This window comes from Hylobates moloch, unplaced genomic scaffold (assembly GCF_009828535.3).
Source record: "Hylobates moloch isolate HMO894 unplaced genomic scaffold, HMol_V3 SCAFFOLD_16, whole genome shotgun sequence".
Taxonomy (NCBI): domain Eukaryota; kingdom Metazoa; phylum Chordata; class Mammalia; order Primates; family Hylobatidae; genus Hylobates; species Hylobates moloch.
The window spans coordinates 17523344-17549277 of record NW_026652291.1 but is presented as its reverse complement, the minus strand read 5'-3'; the positions used below and the strand labels follow the sequence as shown (position 1 = coordinate 17549277).

At 35.7% G+C, this 25934-nt stretch overlaps 1 protein-coding gene across 15 annotated transcripts in view; it reads right to left on the bottom strand.

The window, feature by feature from the left end:
• GALC (galactosylceramidase) overlaps positions 1 to 25934 on the bottom strand; it is a 103346-nt gene that overhangs the window by 32357 nt on the left and 45055 nt on the right. For 10 of the 15 annotated variants that reach the window (XR_009210181.1, XM_058429254.1, XM_058429256.1 and 7 more), the window contains 8 exons: positions 23008 to 23076; positions 22726 to 22789; positions 21041 to 21154; positions 18965 to 19104; positions 16766 to 16804; positions 10914 to 11044; positions 9013 to 9051; positions 2136 to 2291 (listed from right to left, as the gene is read on the bottom strand). Coding sequence is in view for 14 of the 15 variants with exons in the window: in XM_058429251.1 (XP_058285234.1) it covers positions 2136 to 2291; positions 9013 to 9051; positions 10914 to 11044; positions 16766 to 16804; positions 18965 to 19104; positions 21041 to 21154; positions 22726 to 22789; positions 23008 to 23076 (752 nt within the window). In the remaining variant the exon portion in view is untranslated. Of the gene's footprint in view, positions 1 to 2135; positions 2292 to 9012; positions 9052 to 10913; positions 11045 to 16765; positions 16805 to 18964; positions 19105 to 21040; positions 21155 to 21422; positions 21570 to 22725; positions 22790 to 23007; positions 23077 to 25934 lie in introns of those variants that run through there. The other 5 variants (XM_058429252.1, XM_032179394.2, XM_058429249.1 and 2 more) reach the window with 2 other exon arrangements.

The window sequence follows — 25934 nt, the reverse complement described above, 5'->3', positions numbered from 1 at the left end:
AATGCATATGAAGAGTATGGAACAAGGTCTGGACTGTAGTATTGCTATTAAATATGATTCCACTTCATCTATAAGTAGTAATTGGATCCGATTGCTGATCTGCTTTGTGGCCCATTCTTTCTTAGATGATCAGGCCCTAACAGTCCAGAGCAGGTGCTAAACCCTAAAACTTTGACTCTCTGCTTCTCAGGAAATCCAAGGACAAAAGGGAAGTTCTTGAACTTGGTATTGTTGGGTCCCTCACAGATTAAAAAAACAAAGCTTACCCACAGAATTTTATTTTTCCTATCAAGTCCTCCTCCAGTATAAAAAAAGAGACTGACATTCTTAGCAAATCAAAGCCTTCTAATTCTATCAATACAAAGTAGAAATAATAGTCGTAATTTTCAAAACACCTTACTGCTAGTGGATATTTTAAGTTCTTGTAATTTTGCCCATGGTTTGCAAGACATGTGGTATCCTTTCTGACTAGTGATAGATGTATAACTCAAGACAAGCTTTCTGGAGGGCATTTTGTAAAATACATACAAAATCCTTCAAAATCTATCTATTTCTGACCATTCCATTTCTAAGAATACAGCCTAAGAAAACAGTCATGGGCATGTACAAAGATATTTGTATACAATTGATCATTTCAGTTTGTACAAAGCTATTAATTAAAACAGAGACAACTTCCAATTCTAAAAGAGGAGAATATTCAATAAGCAATAATATATTTTCCACATCAGTGTTTCCCAACTTGTGTGGCATCATAATCACCTGGGGGCACTGACTAGATGGACAGAACCCCAGGAGGCTTCGCTGTAGATTCTGATTCACAATGTCTGGGCAGCTGCCAAGGAGAAGGTATCACAACAAGTGTCTCAGGTGCTTCTTAAGGTAAGTTTGGGAAATGATGCTTTATGTGACAGAATATTTTAAAATGCATTAAAAACGATGAAGTAGAAATATAGGTAAATATGAGGAAAAGTTCCTAATGTCGTGTCAAGTGAAAAGCAGTTTTTTAAACAGATTCTACAGTATGGTCTCAATTTTGTATTTAAAATGTATACATGCCAATATAAAATAGGAGGACATTCACTAAAATTGTTAAGGATGGTTAGCTCTGGATCATAAGACTGTAGGTGATTTTGCTTCTTTCTTTGTACCTATATTCAGTTTTCTAAATTCTCTGCCATGAAGATGCCTTACCCTTAAGACCAAATTAAGTTATAACCAAACTCTCCTAAGTGTCTTTTCTTTGACAAAGAGAAGAACAAACACAATATATAGCAACCCACATTAATATCACAACAAATATATAAATATTGGTTTGCTTTTGTTCTATTTATCACTGTTTAAGAAAGCTAATTGGAATCTATTCACAATTAAAGTGTTTTTCAAAGCATTTAAGAAATGCTTCCCTTAGGAACAAAAAAAGTTGTGTTCTCCCTTAAGAACATCTGTTTTTTAAACAAACAATTACACATATTAAGTGATGCCATGAGGAATCAATCAGACAGGCTGGGAAGCAGACAGTCCACAAGACAACCAGCCTGGTCTCTTCAACAGATCACTGTCATCAAAAATGAGGAATAAAGAAACTACTCTAGATTAAACGAGACTTGAAGGGCATAACTTTTAAATGCAATATGTGTGTGCTTGACTATTCCTTTTCTTAAAAAAAGCTACAAATGACATTTTTGGGGAACAATTAGGAAAATCTGAATATAGACTGAGAATTAAAAACACTCTCATGTATGAAATATGATACTGTGATCATGTAAAAGAGTATCCTTATGCTTTGGAGACACATGCTAAAATATTTAGAGATAAAGTGTCCTTACATATACTATTTACTTTATAATTATTTATTAAAAATATATGTAGCTTGTCAAAAATCAGAGAGCTGCATGTATTTTGCTACATATAAATTATACCTCAATAAATCTGACTTTATTTAATATAGACTATATTTAAATATAGAAAATTAGATATAGATTAAGTATAGGTATAAAAATAGAAGACGCTAATAAGGCAAAATGTCTACAATCATTGAATCTAGGCTGGAAGAATAAGGAATTCCATTTTTTTCTAACTCTTATGTTTTTAAATTTTTTATGATAAAAACTCTAAAAGGGTTTTTAATAACTTACGAAGTCATATAGCCATTGATATAATTCTGATTTAAAATGCGACCCCAGCAGCCTGCACCCGTGTCACTATTTAAAGTGCTAAAGTCTTCAGAAGACCAAAGCTTCTTCCCAGTCAACTTTGCATCTTTTGCTGAATGGGTTCCAGGATAATGAGCCCTAGAAAAAAAAGGTGGGAGTCAATGAAAAAAGTCACAATGTGGCACTTATATACATATATATTTGTTTAGTGTATATATATACACACATATATTTGTATACGTATATATACATATATATACACATATATTTGTATACGTATATATACATATATATACACATATATTTGTATACGTATATATACATATATATACACATATATTTGTATACGTATATATACATACATACACATATATTTGTATACGTATATATACATACATACACATATATTTGTATACGTATATATACATACATACACATATATTTGTATACGTATATATACATATATACATATATACACATATATTTGTATACGTATATATACATATATACACATATATTTGTATATATACACATATATTTGTTGAGTGTATATATATACACATATATATTTGTTGAGTCTTCTCCAAGGTTTTCAATTTTAGAACAGTTGAGTAGCTTCCAGGTAGATAATGAATGTAAGCATCTGCTTTATGCCCTTTTGTCTCAGCATGCCATTAAAATGACAGCAAAGAAAACAAAAGGAGATAAACCTACAACATCATACAGGATAGGAAGGAAAATCATCAATAGATAAGAAATTTCAATCTATTTCTGGAGCTCACAAGATGGATGGAAGTATGTTGAAGGATGGAGGGAGCAGAGAGGGCCACAGCCTAGAACACTCCAAGAGGAGAATGAAGTAAAGATAAGATTCAGACTTCCCAGCGGAAGCTAAGGAGCTTGGGGCAATAGCAAACGAGTGAGGAGGAGGCCAAAAATAAGACTAGTGAAACCTTTATATAAAGTAGTACTCTCCCCATTACTCCACTCCTGTCCTTAGAACACAGAAAGATAGCTTGGCATTTACTCTCAGGCCAAAAACAAAAAACAAAATCCACACATGGTTATTTCTTGAATAAAAAGAATAAGCTACCTTGGGAAAACTAAATTACTGTATCAGAGCAGGGCGGTTCTCAACCCAGATGATTTTTGTCCCTGGAGGGAATATTTGGCACTATCTGTAGACATTTTTTTCAACTGTCCCACCTGGGGTCGGGGATATTTGCTACTGGCATCTAGTGAAGAGAGGCCAAAAATGCTGCTAAACATCCTACAATGCACAGGACCAACCCCTACAACAAAAAAATTATCCATTGAAAATATCAATAGTGCAGCAGGTGAGAAACTGCCCCAGAAAATGAATGCCTCCTTCATTTTATCATTTGATGGGAGGGGAGTCAGTCAGTAGAAGTATAAATACATATTCATTACTGCAAGAGTAAAATACTCCCATAATGATGATTGTGGAAGACACTGATTATAGGAATAAAAACAATTAATAAATTTTAAATGTAAAATAGAAAATAGATTGACAATCCAATAAGAGAGCACACTAGCTAAATAACTGTAGGAATAAGAGCATCTACTTTTTAGTTTAAAAATTATTTACAAAAAACAATGCAAGCAAAATAATGGAGATTAAGTTATATCATAATTCTAATCTTTGTAGTTTGGTGTAGTAGTATTTATAACATCAAAAGAATGATTGTGAATACTTGTTCTACCCTTTAGTTATTTAATTCCCTTTTAGGTCACAAATCTTTAAGGAAAAAATCCTATTTGGTAATTCTTTATACCTAGTGAAGATGAATTAGGGCACAATATCAATTTGGCATCCCAGGATTTCATGAGTAAGAAAATAATATACAATATATACTGGAGAACATAAAAAGAAGTATTAGAGAAAAATGAGGTTCCACTAAGATTTTACGGAGTCACTAAACTCAAGTGAAAGCAGGCATCTATTCAATATTGCAAATCTACACCTCAAAGATACCAACAGAAATCTAGCATCTAACAGGGTTAAGCAATCATTGTTCTGGCACTATAACGCCCAACCTGAAAAATCTGGCTACTAGTCTTTTAAATAATATAAATTCAAAAAATTACATTTTAGATTTATTCTTCTATCCCACAACTCCATTCTATTTCCATGAAATTCAGCTTTGGTACCTCAGCCAAATGTTAATTTTTAATACTCATCTAGTTGTCATCCAGTTGTCTAGTTGCCAAATGCATGTTTGGTGTATTTGGTTAAAATATATTTCTATATTAAAGTAAACGCTGTAAAGTAATAGGCTAGCATGTTACCAATAATCAGTAGATGTTAGGATTCTAAGTAAATTCTATCTTTATACTTTTCTACATTTTCCAAATTTTCTATAATGAGCATATTATATTTATAAAATGAAAAAGTAACTTTATTGAAGTTATAGGAATAGGTGATATGTCCTTTATTCAGAAAATGATGAAACTGTTACTATATTCAAAACCCAAATGATTACATGATCTGAGCAAAGAAAGGCAAAACTAATACTAAAATCTGGGTCTTTCTTAATGTATAGATTTATTACTAGTGCAACAAAATGTAAAGGCTCTTTAAGAATATAAATTTTTATTGGGAAGCCAAGGCGGGCGGATCACGAGGTCAGGAGATCGAGACCATCCTGGCTAACATGGTGAAACTCCGTCTCTACTAAAAATACAAAAAAAAAAATTAGCCGGGCATGGTGGCATGTGCCTGTAGTCCTAGCTACTTGGGAGGCTGAGGCAGGAGAATGGCATGAACCTGGGAGGCAGAGCTTGCAGTGAGCCGAGATTGCACCACTGCACTCCAGCCTGGGTGACAGAGTGAGACTCCGTCTCAAAAAAAAAAAAAAAGAATATAAATTTTTAATGTATATATAAGAAGGCAAACATTCTCTATCATTTCACAGCATTATTTTTCAAACTTCAATAACAGACAAAATTAAGATCATTGAAAGTAAACCAACTTTACAGTTTATCCTAACAGAGGAACATATTTGTACTTTAAAAAATTAGAATTTCTGGCCAAGGCAGAACATGACAGCAGCCCAGTTTCTGAAGCTCCTCAGTACTCCTCCTGAAACCAAACTGACCAACCAGATGAGGGAAAGGAAAAACTCACAGGTAACACTGCCATTAAACCAGGTGACAGGGACTCTCCCCAGGAGCCTCACAGCATCAGAAATGTCCCAGGATCAGCAGATGGTATATGGAAACTGGAAGTGAAAGGGGACTGGCTGGTACTCACACAAAAGGAGTAGACCCTACCCTAAGGGGGAGCATAGAAGACCAACTCAGGAAGATGGGAACATCTTCACAGGCTTGAAGTTAGGGGTCAATGCTCAAAACAGTGAATTCATTAGGAGATCAAACCCAATACTGTAACAGTTCAAACCAGATTTGTCCGGTAGAAATATGATATGAACCACACATACAATTTTAAATTGTCTAGCAGCCACATTAAAAACCAGCAAAGGTCGCGGGCGCCTGTAGTCCCAGCTACTCGGAGAGGCTGAGGCAGGAGAATGGCGTGAACCTGGGAGGCGGAGCTTGCAGTGAGCCGAGATTGCGCCACTGCACTCCAGCCTGGGCGACAGAGCGAGACTCCGTCTCAAAAAAAAAAAAAAAAAACCAGCAAAGGTCTTTACCACAATAAAACACATAAATGGAAAAAATTTAATTGAATTTACAAGGCAGAAAAACATGGAGAACATAATTTTAATGATATATTTAACCCAATATACCCAAAATATTATCACTTAACATGTAATCAGTGTAAAACAATCGTAAATAATATTTTTATGTTCAATTTCCAAAACCCAGTGTATATTTTACACTTATAACACACCTGAACTCAAACTAGCCACATTTCAAGTGCTTCCTAAACATATGTGTCTAGTGGCTACTGTATTGAACAATACAGGTTTAAGCAATAACAATTTCAGGAGAAGGTAGCAAATAATCAGGAATGGTAGAGCTTCAACATGAAAATAAGCTGTTTGAAGTAGAATCCAAGTTGAATAAGGCAAGAACACTTTGTTTGAGGCAGAACAACTTTCAGTCAGTAAGAAGAATGGGGCCCAGCAGAAACAGACCCTAGAAAGTACTGTAACTGTAAAACAAAAATCTGCAGATATAGCACAGGCCAAGCACAACATGAATGAGGCAGGGAGGCATAGTCTTCCTATGAAGATGTGAGCCAAGAAATATCTCCTGAACAAAATTCCAATAGCCAAAAATTGGAAACAGTCTAAATGACCATTACAAAATAATACACAGATAAGTTGTGGTATGCCACATTTCGTATCCAACAACTGGATGCTAAACAATAAATATGAACTACCTCTATATATAACAACATGCATTAATCTCACAAATTTATATAATATTGGCTGAAATAACAGCTAGTATAAGATGCCATTTAAATAAAGTTTTTAAACCAGCAAAATTAGTCCATGGTGTTAGAGGTCAGATTAGTAGTTATCTTTAAGGCAAAAAGAGAGCTTAATTATTGGAAAGATTTCCAAGGAAAAATCTTTCCAAGAGGGCATATCCGTAACCAAGCTTCTTGGGCACTGATAATTTTCTGGGTGGTGGTTACATAGGTACGTTCACTTTGTGATAATTCATTAAGCTATTATCCGATGATTTTTGTACTTTTATATATGTATGTATGTATGCTGTATTTCAATTAAAAATTTTAAAGATGAATTGTTAGTGATATAGGAAATTAAAATGAGAGAATTATAGAAGAATTATTTTTAAAAACACATTTTGGAAATGAAGGCTAAACTAGAAGGAACATAAGACAGAACAGACACTGTGGAAAACACAGTGAGGAATATAGAATAGTAAGGATAAAATAATAGAAAACATAAATAAAGAGATAGAGAAAAATTCAGAGAAATACAAAATAAAGGCATATGCAAATAAGACCAAAGTATAACTAGGGCTTCTAAAAAGAAAACCAAAGTAATGGAATGGAATAATGATTTAACTTATAACTTAAGTAAACCTTATTGAAATAAGAAAATACTTAAATATAGACATTAAGAGAGCATATACTATATATCTGGAAATGGTAAAGTGTATACAACAACTAAACTTTAAAGATGAATAAAAATATTCTTTGGGCATAAAGGAATTGTGTCAAGTTACTTATAAGGAAAAGGAAATATCTCTGGAGTCAAAATTCTCAATAGCAACATTTTATATAAATAACTAATGGAGCAAATTTTATGATATATTTACACATATTTGAGGATTAAAAAAGGATTATATCCAGTTAAACTGTCCTTCAAGTATAAAGGTCATAGATAAACAACAATAAACATCTGAACACATCAAGAAATATTGTTTCCATTAGCACTTTCCGAGACATTTAATAGATAATTACACTTCTGACATCCAAGAAATTGAGGGAGAAACTTCGGCAAAAGACTTAAGGTGAGCATTTAATATGTTTAATGGTAGAGCTAGATTAAAAGAAATAGTAATTAAATTATATATAAATATTACATACTTGGCTAAAGTACAACTAATATAGCTACATGAAATAGGACAAGAGGGAAAGAAGGTGAAACGTAAACTAAGTTTGCAGATTATTTGGGAGTAAACAGTTAAAACTTGTAGCTGTCAAATCAATATAGTATAAGCTTAAGTTCACGTAAGAGTACAAAAATTAAAACTAAGATATTTCTGGTAATTAAAATTCCACAGTAGGGGAGAAAAAGGGAGGAAGAAGTTATCAAATAATTTTAGTATTGCTCATAGTAAACCAATAGACAATAACTAAACGAAGAAGAAACCAAGAGTATTAGTATGAAGCAGTTCCTCAACTTCAGCACTATTAATATTTTGGGCTGGATCATTTTTTGTTATGGGAAAACTATCCTGTGTACTAAAGGATGTTTAGAAACATTCGTGGCCTCCGTCCATCGGATTCCAGTGGCACCGCCCTACCTATTTGTGGCAATTAAAAATATTTCCAGGCATTGCCAAATGTCCCTCTGGGAGGCAAAACTATTCTCAGTTGAAAATACTCGTATAAATCAGTATAAATATAATTGATAGAACAAAAACCAAACCTTGCTAAATAACAAAAGAAACACCTCCTTAAATAAGTGCAAAGTAAACAAATCACATAGCAGAACAGCTTGTATTAGTACATGGATAGTATAAATCATTCAATAACAAAAGACAATACAGTAGTATAGAAAACACAAACATCAGTTATATTTAAAAATGAGTTTAACTCATTCATTAAAATATAAAGATTTTCAGAGGAACTTTAAAAAAGCAAAATCTAACTCTATGCTATATGCAAGCAATGCACATAAAAGAGAACGGCCTGGGCCAGGCGCGGTGGCTCACGCTTGTAATCCCAGCACTTTGGGAGGCCGAGGCGGGAGGATCATGAGGTCAGGAGATCGAGACCACGGTGAAACCCCATCTCTACTAAAAATACAAAAAAATTAGCCGGGTATGGTGGCGGGCGCCTGTAGTCCCAGCTACTCGGAGAGGCTGAGGCAGGAGAATGGCGTGAACCCAGGAGGCGGAGCTTGCAGTGAGCCGAGATTGCGCCACTGCACTCCAGCCTGGGTGACAGAGCGAGACTCCGTCTCAAAAAAAAAAAGAGAACAGCCTTGAGAGGTGAAGAATAAAAGGGCAAAAATATATTAGGCAAATCCTGATGAAAAGAAAGCACGGATCTCTTAGTCACACAGAAGGCAGAATTCAGGCCAAGAAGCTTTAAACGAGACAAAGAATGGCATGTTCTAATGATAAGAAATAAATCATAATGAAGATAAAACATTCATCAGTATTTACGTACCAAATAACAAAGCAGAAGCTTCCACGCAGCAAAAACTGCCTAAGATTGAAAGGAGAAACAGACCCTACTAACATAAGGAAACAAACACACCTGGTAGCCCTGAGTAGTTCAAGTGGACAAAATCATTAAGATACAAAATACCTGAACAATATAATCAAAAAGGTAGATGTTATAAACTCGATTCTGTATCCTAATAAAGAATACATCTTAATAAGTCAAAATATGCTCTTGAGATACTCAAGAAAAATGCGAAGGTATTTTTTCAGATTTTTTTTTAATAATCTCCTGAGAAATTTCCCCAAAAAATGTAAATAATACACTTGGTATTAAATGGCCACAATGCAATAAAATTAGAAATTAATGATAAAACAGCCCTATGAGATAAAACTAAAGCAGTACTCAGAGGAAAATTCATTACATTAAAATACCTATATCAATAAAAAATGAAGTACATATCCAAGTCCTTCATGAGGATACAGTAAAGCCCATATTTTCATTTAATATTTTTATAAGAAAATATATTTAAGATGAACACAACTTTGTTTTCCTTCAAGACTTCAACTATTTATGAACGCTTTAACAACAGCAAAACTTTCATTTTAATTTCAATGTAGAAAATGTTTAAACATAATTAAGAAATTTTATCTTTCAAAAAAAAATTAAGCCTAAATCTAACCTAACCTAAATCTAACCTAAACTACCAATTTCAAACACCATTGAAAAAGGATAGATGAGCAAGTTATATTAAACTGCAGGGGTGAAATCAGTAAAATCCAGACTGACACAAAGTTTATAAGACAAACAACCCCGTTCTTCAACAAATTAAAAGAAAGAAAAAGAGCAAGAACCTAAAGATTAGAACAGATTTAAATATCAACCAATCACAATGCATGAATTTTAAATGGATCCAGATTCAATCAAATAAAACTATAAGATAATAATGGATATTTAATATCAAAAAACTATTACGTTTTAGGTATAATAATGGTATTGTTTATGGTAAGTAGAAAAATAATCCTTATCTTTGGAGACACATACACAGTAATATTTTTATGGAAGAAATAATGTCTGGGATTTCTTTCAAAGTAATGTAGGCAGGAAGGGAAGAGGAGTAGATAGATGCATGGATGAAGAATTGGCCATGGGTTCACAGTTCAAGAGGCTGAGTGATAAGAACATAGATATTCATTGTATTATTCTGCCTATTTTTGTGTACATTCAAAATTCTTCATTAAAAAAATAAAGCACATGGAGAGATCAATCAATCTTCACACTGGATAAAGAACAAATTCTACACACATACATACACACACACACACAAACATACATATACTATTTTTCAAATGTTTATATCCTGTGTCATGGTAGAAAAAATGTAAATTCACTTTTTAAAAAAAATGAACCCAATGAGGTCAGGGCCCAGAGTGCTAAAAGGCAGAAATGGAATAAAGAGAAGGGGTCAAAACTATACTACTAAGGAGGCATGACAAAAGTTATTGTCAGTGACCATAATGAACCATTTACAAAAGTGTTCATGCAAGAACTTCCAGCCACAGAATATCTGAGAGTTCGAAACTAATTTCACAACTTTGCCTTTATAATTTCTAAAATTAAATACAGGTATTACTCTGCCCCTTAATCTAAAACAAAGCCCTGTTTTATTATTCCAAACATCAACATGCTTTTTAAAAGCTATTAATACATGTTTGTCATAGAAAGATCCTAAAATACATTTAAAAGAGAAAGTAATGAACTATGAGCCATGCATGCTTCAGGTAAGTAAATGCAGGAGAGCTACCTTCTGAGAATGTAATCAAATGGAGAGAAGGCAAGAAAAAGATAGTCAATACACAGAGCAAGCAATCAGAAACTGCTAGTTTTCCAAGTAAAACATGCCTTACCCTATAACATCAACCACCTTGAAGAGTTCGGCATCAAGGAGCACGGATGCAGAGATGGACTCCCAGAGATTATCACTTGCTATGATTTTCACTCGCTGGAGACCTTGATAGTTCAGCATTTTTCTTAATATCTTTTGGAGTAATAAACAGAACATATGAAAGGATACAAATGAATTTTTAGCTGTTGAATTTATGACCAAGATAGATAAAGTTATCTTTACAAATCAGCATTCTGGATAATAGCTTTTTTTGTTTGTTTGTTTTTCTCAGAGGCTTGCTCTGTCGCCCAGGCTGGAGTGCAGTGGCAGGATCTCGGCTCACTGCAACCTCTGCCTCCCGGGCTCAAATGATTCTCCTGCCTCAGCCTCCTGAGTAGCTGGGATTACAGGCACACGCCACCACGTCCAGCTAATTTTTGTATTTTTTAAGCAGAGACAGGGTTTCATCATATTGGCCAGGCTGGTCTTGAACTCCTGACCTCATGGACGATAATTTCAATACTATATTTTCTTAATAGAAATATCCCTCCTATGGAAAATGAAAGCATTACCATTAAGATAACCTACTGCAGTAGGAATATAAAAAGAAAAAACAACACAAGGGGTAAAATGCTTTAGAGGATTTTCACTTTGACTTTAAAATTACGTTTAACCATAGAAATACGGGGGGGGGGGGGGGAGTGAAACAAAAATAATCAAATGGTACTACCCTGAAATAACCACTATTATTTTGCTATGCATTCTTCTAGGAAGTCTCCTATGCAGACACAATAATAAAATGGGTAACATATTAGTCATACCATTTGGCAAAATGCTTTATCATTTTAAGTATTTTCCACAGTCTTCAAATATTCTGCCATTATTAAACAGGAGAGGAAATAAAATTTACCTGTAGGACTGTCTACCCACGAAAATTAAAAGTAACAAGCTAAATTCTAACAGGAAATAAATCAAACAAAGCACAAACAGTACCTACTTTAATACTCAGTACTATGCTTGGGCCCCATGAGGACTTTAAAAGAAGTATGAGATGGAGCCCTCACCCTTAGGTGGCAAACACACTCAACAGGACACCAAAACTAACAGGGCATACTAGAAAATCAAAGGGCAGGTACATATCAAAACGTATGGATTGCCTATATGTAAATGAAGAGCAGAGAAAAGCAGATATCATTTTACTCAGGATCAGGAAGATCAGATTTCCTACCATAAGCAGTTCTTGATGAATGGATACAAATAAGCCCACTACTATACCCCCAAGGACTCGGAAATCTCTGGCACATAGCAGCAGATGCTCAATACTACTGGTTGAAGAAATTAAGAAAGACCAAAGAATTTCACAAGCTCTCTCTTCACATTCCAACTTCTCTGAACTAGGGCAATTTCCAATTAATGTGCCCTTTTAGGACGCAAATAATAAAAGCTCCAATTAAATCCACGGTATACTTTTCAACAGACGGTTTCTTAAAACAGATATAGGATTTTAGGAAACAGGGTGAAAATTACAGGTGGCAGTCTAAGTTCATCTTTCAAACTGGATCAGTTGAGTCCTAGGACACCCTAGAAGTCTACAGCATGAACAGATCCTTTGTAGCAAACCGAGACCAACTCTCAAGATTCAGTAGGATTGAGAATCCCTATCCCTCTAGCAGGAGGATCAATCCTGAATCTCATCACCCTGAAGTTCTTCCTTTTCTTTGAGACAGAGTTTCACTCTTGTTGCCCAGGCTGGAGTGTAATGGCGTGATATCGGCTCACTGCAACCTCTGCCTCCCAGGATCAGCAATTCTCCTGCCTCAGCCTCTCGAGTAGCTGGGATTACAGGCATGTGGCACCATGCCTGGCTAATTTTGTATTTTTAGTAGAGACGGGGTTTCTCCACGTTGGTCAGGCTGATCTCGAACTCCTGACCTCAGGTGATCCGGCACCTTGGGCTCCCAAAGCACTGGGATTACAGGCGTGGGCCACTGCACCCGGCCTCTTTATTCTTACAGAGAAGAGGAAGAGCAACTTAGTCAAATTTGCATTTTTCACTACGGATGGATCTAGTCTTTCTAGTCCTAGTCCTAGAAAATCCCAGTAAGACTGCTTGCTTTTTTATACAGTGTATTTGAATAACATTCCAAAATTTACAAGTCTACATGCTATGATTTCTAAATAAGTTTCCATCCAAAAGTCATTATGAACAACAGCATTCTTTTGAGCAGTTTTATCCAACATATTTTCAGATTATGTTTTTGTTTTGGAAATTTCTCATCCAGAAAGAGCTTAAATAGAAGCTCTATTTATAAGATAAATGGAAATGAACTCGTTCTGGTTGAAGTGAATGTAGGTCCAAAGACCCACACTTCCATTTCCATCCACCATCCTCAGATCCTAGATGAGATTTTCCAGACACAATTTAGAAAACTTCAGAACACCACTGAAAACCACGATAAATCATACATATCAGTAGCAAAAAAAAAAAAAAGCTTTAAAGAAACAATACCCTTGTCATCTTTATATAAATTGCTCCTTTGTATTATATTTATTTCTACTATTAAAAACAAATCCTTATTCTTTCCAGGGGTCATCTTATTATCCCATAAAGAATATACATTCGTTAAGGTTATCCAATCTGAGCACCCATATTATTATTGAACTCATCATTATTGAACTCTTTGTGATAGGCATTTCTTTTTTGTTTCTTTTCTTTTCTTTTCTTTTCTTTTGAGACAGAGTCTCGCTCTTTTTGCCCAGGCTGGAGTGCTCACTGAAACCTCTGCCTCCCAGGTTCAAGTGATTTTTCTGCCTCAGCCTCCCAAGTAGATGGGATTACGGGCATCTGCCACCACACCCGGCTAATTTTTTTGTATTTTTAGCAGAGATGGGGTTTCACCATGTTGGTCAGGCTGGTCTCAAACTCCTGACTTCAGGTGATCCACCTGCCTCAGCCTCCCAAAGTGCTGGGATTACAGGTGTGAGCCACTGAGCCTGGCCTGCAATAGGCATTTCAACAAACGGAACACAGATCCCAATAAAATCTTGCTGGAAAAAAATGGCAAACACAAAGTAAAAAGTTTTTGTATCCTGAGAGATTTTACTGCAGGAAAACTCAAGGTTCAGAGAAAAGGAAATGAAGTCTGAACTGTCTGAAACACTGAAAATATGTCTTAGAGCAACAATTAGTCTTTCAAATTAGGTTAGTTGAATTAGAATGCACTGGAGTCAGCAACAGACTCTTAATAGTAAAAAAGTTAAAATAAAATAAAATAAAATATAGCCCTGTCTTATTTCATTAGTTTAAAAGAAAATTGAAACTATAATACTTTTAATGTTTCCCTCAAATGAAATGAACACAAGAGAGACATGTATAATCACAAGAAAATAAAACTTAAGCTTTGAAATGTCAAATTTAGGTATTTAAAAAGTTCATCACCTTTCACTATGAAGATGCTGTAGCAATGCCGTCCACCTGATTACAGAGTTATCCACTATACATGCACCAACTTGGCTACTGCTCTGTCCCCTTACTGCTCTTATAAGACCTGTGTTCATAGCAGGCACGACTTTCCACTTACAATCCCTGTGCTCCAATCTTATTAAAAGCTTCACTGCCCCACCTCCCCCACCCATCCTGCTCCCACCACACCCCCATCAGCATACTTCAACCTGGAATTGATCTTGAGTTACCTAGCTCTGGCTGCAATAAATCTTCTCAATCTATGCCTTCTCCACCCCTACAACTACAGATTAATTAAAATATGCCATTATTGGCTGGGCACAGTGGCTCATGCCTGTAATCCCAGCACTTTGGGAGGCCGAAGCAGGCGGACCACAAGGTCAGGAATTCAAGACCAGCCTGGCCAAGATGGTGAATCCCCGTCTCTACTAAAAATACAAAAAAAGTAGCCGGGTGTGATGGTGGGCGCCTGTAATCCCAGCTACTCAGGAGACTGAGGCAGAGAATTGCTTGAATCCAGGAGGCAGAGGTTGCAGTGAGCTGAGATGGCATCATTGCACTCCAGCCTGGGCAACAGAGTGAGCCTCTGTCAAAAAAAAAAAAAAGCCATTATTCCAGTGAATACATTAGCTTACTGATGGGGGTCAGTACCCCCACTCTTCCTCCATTGTCTAATCCATCTTTCATGACTTGTTTTCCCCCATATCCCTTTACCTCTCAATCTTCAGTTCTTTGCACATGCTATGCCCCTGCCTTAGCAACGTGGAGAGTTCCTATCCATCCCTTCTTGAAGATTCAAATTACACATCACCTCCTCTAAAAGACTTCCCTAATCAACCCAGGCAGAGGTGTCATCTCCTCTGTGCACCTTCTAAGAACCCTGTAGGTGTATTATTCCATTATTTGACACATTCCAAATTATGACACATTTTAATTGTCTATATCTGAATCTATACCACCCTCCCCAATACAAAAAACCTTTTAGGCAGAAAACAGTATTCTCTATCCTTATATTACAACCATATGCACAATGCCTGACAAACCAGTGTTGAGCAAATAAATGCTCTATATTAACTGAATGAAGAGATGAAAGAAATGTATTGAACCTTATCTACTTAAGAACATAAAACACCCAATTTAAAGAAAATTTTTTTCTATAAACACGCATGTGCAAGTATCTTTTTTGTATAATGACTTCTTTTCCTCTGGGTAGATACCCAGTAGCAGGATTGATGGATTTGTGAAAATATGGAACTAGCCCAAATACCCATCAATCAATGAGGGGATAAAGAAACTGCAGTATATGTATATGATGGAATACCACTCAGCCACAAAAAGGAATGCATTAATGGCATCTGCAGCAAGCTGGATGGGATTGGAGACTTGTTATTCTAAGTGAAGCAACTCAGGAATGGAAAACCAAACATCATATGTTCTCACTCATAAGTGGGAGCTAAGTTATGAGGATGCAAAGGCATAAGAATGATACAATGGACTTTAGGGACTCAGGGGCAAAGGATAGGAAGGAGGTGAGGGATAAAAGACTACAAATTTGGTTCAGTGTATGCTGCTCCAGTGATGGGTGCACCAAAATCTCACAAATAACCACTAAGGAACTTACTCATGCAAGCAAATACCACCTATTCTCCAAAAACCTATGGAAATAAAAAAAAAATTTAATATAAAAATTTTTTAAAACTTGAAATAAAATATTGTCCCAAAATTATATTTCTTGGAGAAAAGATACATACAAGACAAAAGGAAGTGAAAAGTAAACTAGAGAATAGCTCCACCTGAAAAGTGAAACTGTCATTTTTTTCCAATGGTAGAAGTTATTATTCTGTTTTTCCTTTCCCGGAAAATAGCAATTATAGTAGTTACCTCATAGGTAAGGCTGTGAGAATTAAATGGAGATAAATAGGAAAAGTGGCACAAAAATAACAAAATTGGCAGATGTTATTGCTACCTCTTTGCTTGTCACAAAGAGAAACACGTACTATAACACACTCCAATAGAAAACAAGAATTATAATATATGCCATAAGTTTTGACAAAAGACAAAGAAAAAGCAGCTACATTTCTTGAAGTCCTAAAAGTCTAAAATGATATAATTGTTTCATAAAATTTATCAGAATTCCAAAACTAATGAGTTTTAAAATAGAAAAATTCAACACAACTCTTTAGACAAAGGTAATTCGGGGCTCACAAAGAATTACACATGCTTTAATATCAGGAATATAAACATTGTTAAGATTTTGCTTGAATTTTATGTCACAACCAGCAAAATAAATAACTGTAGTATAAAAGATATGGTGTTTCCAACACAAATTTCCTACTAATTTCTGTGTTTGGAACCACAAGGAATTATTCACTAAAAAGTTAAAAACAGAAAGATACTAAAGTTGTACACACCTTAATATAATTGGCATTATATGACCTCTCATTCCAAATCTGCAAAACAAAAAGTCAAAAAAGTATGAATTGAAAGTTACAAAATGTCAGAAAGTAGATTATCGTTAAGACACCATTTCTCTGATCATCTTTCATATGATCTGATAAGCCATTTTTTAACTTTATGGGATATCCTGCAATAGAATTTATAGATAGTTATAAGATAGCACAACTTTTTAAAAATTAAAATATTATTTTTAAAAACCTTAAAATATTTAGTGGGTATTTTTCAAAAAGTAATTTATTCCAAAGATTTTCAACAATGGAATATTCATTAATTCATTCAACACATATTGACACTGCAATGTGTGCCAGAGACTATACTAGGCGTTGGAGAACTAATAGATAGGGAAACTGTTACAACAATTATGACAAGATCCCTATAGGCATTCCTGAAAGCCAAGTATTAATATTATACTGTATAGAAGGCATACTTTTAAGCATACACAGAGAATCACAGTAATACACTAGTCACAAAAGCAAACTCTGAATGAGGATGGATAAAAGGAACATATATACATCCATTAGGTTTAGAGTCATGACGCATGGGGTTTTAGAATTGAAAGAACTTCCGTAACTCCACAGTTGAGAAAACTGTTAATAACAAGAGATGATTCTAGAATCCAGGTGCAGGTCTTTTTACTCCAATGATACAGGAAAGAGTTTATCAGTGAAACTCCTCACCATAGCATGTTATCATGAGTCTAAACAAGATGTGAATCACCCATTACTTGTGACTGTACCATAAGAGAAAGCTATTAGACCAAACCTACATTTAGTCTCATTATGGGTTATAAATGTCCTGACATTTAAGAAAGTTCTCCGGCCAGGCGTGGTGGCTCATTCCTGTAATCCCAGCATTTTGGGAGGCCGAGGCGGGCAGATCGCGAGGTCAGGAGTTTGAGACCAGCCTGGCCAACATAGTGAAACTCCGTCTCTAATAAAAAGAAAAAAAATTAGCTGGGTGTGGTGGCAGGTGCCTGTAATCCCAGCTACTTGATGCAGGAGAATCACTTGAACCCAGGAGTCAGAGGTTGCAGTGAGCCGAGATCACAATACTGCACTCCAATCCAGGCAACAGTGCCAAAAAAAAAAAAGGAAAGTTCTCAAATGTAAACTAATTTTTCAGTCATAATTGGAAAAGGATAGCATAAACTAGTATATTCTTTCTTCTGACTTCCTCCAGCCCTTGGCTCATCCTCATGCCCTGTATCATCATGTAGTATTGCAGTTTATATGTTCCAGCGTCTACTTCTCTTACTGAACACTAGAGCTTATTAATCTTAGTAGCCCTAAAATATTACAGTCATGGTTCCTGCAACACAGTAGGAGCTCAACAATTGTTTGCTGATAATCTAAGTCATGATTGCATGAAAATGTTTCAGTATTAGTTTTAACTGATGGTATATTAATAAGCAAATGATTATGGAGACCCACTATGTGTATGTTAAGGCTCTGTGGGGTATGATGCAGCCTGAGGCATACCTCCACCTAGCCAACAGAAAAGCTGGACATGATATCATTTTTCATACTTTTTAAATCCTTAAAAGGTGCTAACTAACAGTTTGTGACAGGTGAACGCAGATTTCAGCCAGCCTGCCAAATCTGGCCCATCATCTGTAATTTTACAACTTGAGAGCTAAAACCGCTTTTAGTTTTAAATAGTTACATTTTAAATAGCTATATATTTACCTCAAGATCCTCAACATTGCCTTTTGGCCCACAAACCCAAAACTATTTATGCTCTGGCCCTTCAATAAAAAGTTTGCCAATCTTTGGCTTAAGACAACAATAGGATAAAATGAGACTAACCCATAAGCTGTAGAGGAAACACAACATTGTTGTAGGAACCAGAGAAAGTAGGGAAAGCTTTGAAGGAGAATTTGAGTTGGGTTGATCCAAAAAAAAAAAAAAAGAAAACCCAGCTCAGAGGAAGGAGGTACACACTTAGCACAGTTTTCAAAAGTGGGAACACTGGGATGGGCAAAAGGGAGCAATTCAAAGTCACCTGTACTTAGTTTGTGTTATTATCAGACACCATTAGAACAAATTAGTCTCATGACATAAAATGATTAGTCAAAAAGTACCACAGAATCAAATTATTTTTTAAATTACAAATAAATGTCCAAAACTGAATCATATTTTAAATATATTACTAACTCCAATATAATCAATGTCCAAATCATGATAACGCTTGGCGCCCACAATCCAGGTCACGACATAATAGGCAGTCAGCTGAAGATTGACATAAGGCCAGTTGAAACCTTTTCCCAGCCATCCAGGGAATGACCATGGCAACCCTGCACAGAGAAGGGAGGAGGCAAAAGTAGAGGAGGTGTAACAGTGCTGACGCTGTTGAAAATAAATTTTTTTTTAAGAAAAGCATTCAACTAGCAAAAAACCAATACAGATCTGACTAAAGGAAAGTTTATATACCATATAAAAATTACTGAAATCCTTTCCAATCTATAGACACTATAATTCCTTATTGATCCCTAGAGTCAGGTCCCATAATTTCAAATGTTCTTTCCAAGAAAAAGAAAAATAACAAATAGAAACACCTCTCTCCAAGACCCTTACCAATCGAAAGAAATGTACCATATGTTTTAACTTAACGTCTCCACTCACTGTTGGAATGTTCAATATTCAACTTCTGTTCTTTGAGGTCAAACCAAAGAATTCTAAAAGGCTTATGCCTAACTACTCCTTTGAGTTATGTATAACACAAATTTATCATTCACTTGTATATCTTCTTACAATTTAGGGTCCTTAAAATATTAATCAGGCAATCTAATTTAGCAAAACTAGTTTGTTCTTAGATCAATATAAATTACAATGACTCCATAGAGAAATATACCCTTGTTAAGTGATACACATCAAATAAGTCCATATTCTTCCAATAACCCTGATTATGTTTAAGTAAAAAAATGAGAAGAGTAGAAAAGTACTTATTACAATTCTAAATTTAACTTGCTACTAATATATTAAAATAAGCTCAACAGTTAAGCTCCTCAGCAATAAATGTATTACCAAACTAGTTCACCACTGAAAAAAATAAAAATCAAAATGATAAAATGCTCATTTTCTAAACTCAGGAGGAACACCCAAGTGTATTACGTAAGAAATGTGACATTAAAGTAATAGAATTCTTGAAAATAATGAAATGTTAAATGCAATCTGAAGGCCTACCAAGTCTTTGTTAGGACATGGTTTAGCATGCCATATTTTCTACATTTAAATGAGGTCTGACCTTGGAAGCAGTCTAGTGGATATGTGCTGAATTCAGTGATGCTTTTACTGCTTACAGCATTTCTGGAATCTCTTACAAAAGCTCATTTATAAAGAACATATTACTCCTAATTTCTGTTAACTTAGAAAATATCTTCTTCTCCTTTGATTGTTGAGAAAATTATTTTTTAAATAAATAGAAATCAGGTCTTTAAAATGAATCATTAATTTCATTTAACTTAGTTTGAATTTAAGCCTGTTTCAAAAAATCAAATTCATTTCAAATGACGAAAGTATCCCATCACTCTGGATGTTTGAAATACTTCACAGGCTCTGTATGCATTCCCACAGAACTGTGAAATGTACATAGTTCCATTTAAGCAACTAGCCAATGATCCTCCCAATAGAACATAAGCCCCACAGGTGCAGGAATTGGGGATGGGATTGGCTTCCCGAGTCCCAGAACAGTAACCAGCACATTATTGAAGTTCAAAAACTACCAAACAAACAAAAAACACTTTTGTGTGTAACTTTTCTAAAAATGGGATTTACTACTACATGCAACATACAATTTTGTAACTAGTTAGGTGTACTACTGCATGTAATATACAGTTTTGTGAATAGTATATTCACAAACACTGATGACAGATTTTGTGAAGAAAAGTAGTTTAGCATCATAGAAACATGGAATTAGGTGCTAAAACCGATTTTGCCATTTACTAACTGTCTATGACTTTAGGTCAGTAGCATAATCTTTCTAAGCTTCTACTGCTTCTTCCTGTAAAATGGAAAGAGTCATGCCTTACTCCACAGGTATTATAAGGATTCAACATAATATACAAGGGCAAAGAAAGGATCACCCCTGGCACATGCTTTGCTGCTGGTAGCATACTGGTAGTATTAATGACATTATGAGTACTTCCATATTAATAGAGATTCCAACATGATTCAGAATTTAAAAGTTAAAGGAAAAGAGACTGAAGAAGCATTGCAAACTTCATTTCTTACCAATGAGTGTAATATTGGGATTCCTCTTCTTAGCTTCCTTCATTAACCACCACTCATATCCTCGGAAATAATTCTCATCTAGTGCATAGTGCATGTGGGAGGGCTCAGTGCCATCTGAATAGAGAGCAAAAACGGAAGTAATGATCCATGAATGGTACTTCCTAGGACCATTTCACTCCCCACCCCCACCCCAGACACACACTTCAGAAAAGCAGTATTCCAGTTCTAATCCTGAAGTTGGGCAAATCATAATCTTATACAACTTAAGGATGGATGATAAAAGCGTATTATTTCATCCTTTTTTCATTATCTTAAGCATTGTAAAAGTCTTAATAAAACCACAACCTTCTATTATAAGCAGTACTGAGAGAAATGTTATCACCTCATATAACTAAAAATTCCCAGTAGTCATTCTTCTGGGCTTTTGATCTCTCTGTGGTTTTCAAATCCCCATGTCCAACTTTAAGTTCTCATTATCTCAACTTTTAGCTTATCAATGCTGGATATGAATCCTTGGGCTCGTGAGCCCTGTTCTCAGAACCCACACTTTAGCCTATAATATGTCTTGATATAGGAAGAGTTTTGAGAAAAAAAGAAGGAATGAGTATACATATCCACTCTAAAAATAACAAAATTCTATACTAACATCTGCAGTTAGTAGAGGTTACATTATCTTAGCACTGAGGTAGGTAACTGCTATCAAAGTCCTCCTATATTCCCACAGTTCACAAACATCTGCCCTTGCTAAGCAGGGCCTTTCGAGAGGCCCTTGCCCATTTCTTCTTAAAGGTAAACATCAGAATTCACAAGAACTGCCTGTTTATGTATCTCTACCTATAATTTAGCTTCAGCAAGTGAAATTAGCCCATCATTGTCAATTCTGCCTAAAAGGTTTTAACAGTAAAATGCAATAGCTTGAAGAAAGTTTCTGTTATGGGGGTTTCTTTTGTTTTTGGTTTGCACTTTTTCTTTCAACATAAACACTAATACCACCATATAGACATATCTGTCCAACAAAGAATTACTTCGAAATCACTAGGAGGAATACAAGTATGCAGGAGATACTCTAGAGTTCATTATAATGGAATCTGATCTGTAAATAATAAGCTATATCTAATCATAGAGAGAATTTTTTTTCTTCTTCCTGGAAACAAAAGGCCTATAAACTGCCAATTGATAACATGGACTACACAAAGCCTATCAAAATAGTGACAATGAAGATTGAAGATTTAGTGATTAAAGATAAGTTTTGTTTTTAAAAGAAAAAAAAGCTGTATCTCTGAAACACTGGTTACATACGTTTTTACCACATATTTTAAGTTAATAACACTTTATATGTTCTATATGAAATTAAAATCTTTCTAACTGCTCAATAAAATTCAAAACTGTCCCTATGTATGCTCTGTCCTGTATATATAGGTTTTAGAAAACTGTGGATTTGTTTACTACTTATTACTTCAACTAAATAAGCAATTTGAAGTCTGAATATTGTTTTTGATGGACCAGTCATATTCTATAAGATATTTTACAATAATTACATTTAAAAAATGAGGAACACTCTAATAAGCAACAATCAATCTCAAAAGTGTTGGTATTGTTTACACATATTCTGAAATCATAGTCCATATGGTGAGGTACAGATTAAAATGTTGATGGGAGAAATCCTATCTCCCAAATTCTCCTACCTGTTGTCTGCCCATCACCACCTATTTCCACTTTTAGAATATGCAAAGAGGCACCAAAATTCGGCTGTGTAAAGAAGTAACAGTATTAACATAGTGCTGTATTGCATGAAACTTCAAGACAATTACTAATTACTGCCTTAGGTTTTACAGACGCAAAAACAAAAGCAAAACTTCAAATAGCAATTTATTCCAAAAGTAATGTGCCATATAAATTCTATGGTGAAATTCACCGTACAATTTTTAAATATCACAGGTGCCATGAAATAATTATTTTTTCATTACCTTGAAGAGATAATCCAATATCTGAGAACGATAAGGCTCTGGATAATTTACTAGAAGTCGGGAGGTTGCCTAAAAAAAAGTTTTCAAAAGTATGAATAAAAGAAATCCAATCATGAATATTTGTCTACAGTGTTCACGCACACCACCTGGTATACACATATTTAGCCTCAGGCAAGGTCAGGCTGAGGAAAAGCACCTCACAAATTGTCTGTCTGCCCTTTCTGTGCCAATCATTGGGCAAGTAGGGCTGCTGTTTGTCTGACAGCTAAAAGGTTCTCTTCTTCTGGCATGAGGGTTAACTGGGAGGTAAGCTTGCTAACCTCATGATCACAAACTTATCTTGAAACTCAGGTTTTCTATCTTGAGACCACTTGGCAACAATATCTCAGGGCTAAAATGAGAGGGATGAATGTCAGGTAATTTTTCCCCTTAACATCTTCTGGAAAAACATTACAAGCAGTAATGCTGAAAGGAAGCACTACTTTCCCCACCCTCATAAGGATGTAAACATGCTAAGACCTGTTACTATAAAGAATAACTAGCAATAATCTCCAGACCAGGCTGTACTAAGAAAATTTAACATAAGAGTGGCATCAGAATGCATGGAAAGACAAGGGTGGACAGTGCGGGGACCAATACTGGATCACGCCTGGACCACGGCATAGAACTATTTGAAAAAAGAAACCACAAAACCAATAATTGACCCAAAATCTATCCTTTGGGAGGCAATATAAGCAAAAAATAAATAAAAAGAGGCCGGCTTTCAGCATGAAACGGTAGCCTCAGGCTTGTAAACCAGACAGTCCTAGGTTCAAACTGCTGACACTTTGCCAGGTGTATGTATGATGGTTGGGACAAAATACTTTTATGGGGTTCAACTTTCTATTTTATATTCTCATACATGCTACCACTGACATTCTGGTAAGTGCCCATATCTACTCTCTCACACCCAAAACATCCCCAGTCCCTACCAGTGGGGCAAAGACCCATGGAGCTGCTCTCTAGCCACTCTTCCCATCTACCTCAATATACCCCAAACCAAATATAGCACTTTTGCATGTATCTGCTCCTTTTCCTGAACTTGCTGTCTCAGTAACCAACATTTGCTGAAACTATAAACTTGGGCCACCTTTTGTCCAAACTTCCCATGTACCCTCAGTCTCCAAGATATCCTTAATAGCTCTCAAATCCTTCCTGTACTCTTCAACCCCACTGACTTACCTAGGCCCTCCTCACTTACGAGAACAGCATAAGTGGTCTCAGGACATCCCCTCTGCCTCTCCCTGTATTCTATCTTCCATGCTACTTACGAGAGTAACCTTCCCAAAACACAAATGTAATCACGAAACTCTTCTGTGTAAACATGCTAAGACCTTCCCTTCCTCACAAGCTTTCACGATAAAGCTCAAATTGCTCAATTTTGCACCCAAATCCCTTAATTATTTGGCTCCTAACCCTGATACTTTATCCCTTATCACTCTCACACCTTCTATCTAGATGCATCAAACAACGTTTTCTATTCTTATGCCTGGAATGCACCCCACATCCTCTCTTGGACAACTCCAATTCACCTTTCAGCTCAAATTCCACCTCTTCAAGGAAGGATGCCTTCTGGCCCTGCTCACTGATTTGACGTAAGTGCCTCTCCTTTGGCACCAGGTCCATATCTTTATTACAACACTTCGAACCCTGCACTCCTTTACTTTTCTGACTCACCTCTTAGTTCCTTAAGGACATGGACTGTATCTTATTCAAGTTTGTATCCTCATTCTTTGTTATTCAATAAACACTTATTAAATATTTTATGGGTCTTTTGTTGCACTGGTACTGGCAACATAAATAGGAGTCTTTGAGTCAAATGGAGTTTGTATCCTGATTTCATCATTAATAAGCTATGTAATCAGGCAAATTATTGTAAAGTGGGCTATCTTATTCATTCAGCTGTTGTAAGACTAAAATTAGATGTATGTAAAGGACTTGGCGCATTACCTGGCACATAGTAAGTTCTCAATAAAAGCAAGTGTTATATATACAAATTTTTTTAAGTACATATGTCTCAAAGAGCCTACAACCTAGCAGGGGCTCCGATATTAAAATAGGCACTCTTTAAATGAACACTGTACAGGCACACTAATATATCCTTGACCCTACGTAAACAATGCTTCCTGTCCTACACTACGCCATTAAAACTGTGCGTTTTGCTGTCTAGGGTTTCTTTTGCCCTCTATGCACTCCCACATTTAACAGAGAAAGTATCGGCTTTAGGCAAACACACCAATTATGCTATTGCAAACCTATAGCCACACCTAACACAACAGCATAAGTCAAAGGCAATATAACCAAATGTTAAAATGCACCATCAAGCAATAACAAATCATGGGATTACTAACCACACTGCCTGAATGAGGCCTGGAACTGTTTACAGGCCCAGAAAAAAGCCTTGGGGACATTTCATCATTCAGTGGCCTTGAAATAACTTCCTCCTCCCTAATCCCTGAAACTGGTTATTAACCAAAATTAGTAATGTGCAAGACATCATCCTAAGCACTTTAGGTCTATCCTCACGGTGCTCCTACCATGCAGGTATAACTGTATCCCAAAAAAAGAAAGTGAGGCAGAGAGGAGTTATAATAGATAACCCGCCAAGGCCATACAGTGAGGTGGCAGAACCCAGAATACACTCTTGGCAATCTTCTCTTTAGTCTACATTCTTTTTGTTTTGTTTTGGTTTTGCGTTTTTTTGTTTGTTTGTTTTTTGAACGGAGTCTCACTCTGTCGCCCAGGCTGGAGTGCAGTGGTGTGATCCCGGCTCACTGCAACCTCCGCCTCCCGGGTTCAAGCGATTCTCCTGCCTCAGCCTCCCAAGTAGCTGGGACTACAAGCGCGTGCCACCAAGACTGGCTAATTTTTTGTATTTTTAGTAAAGA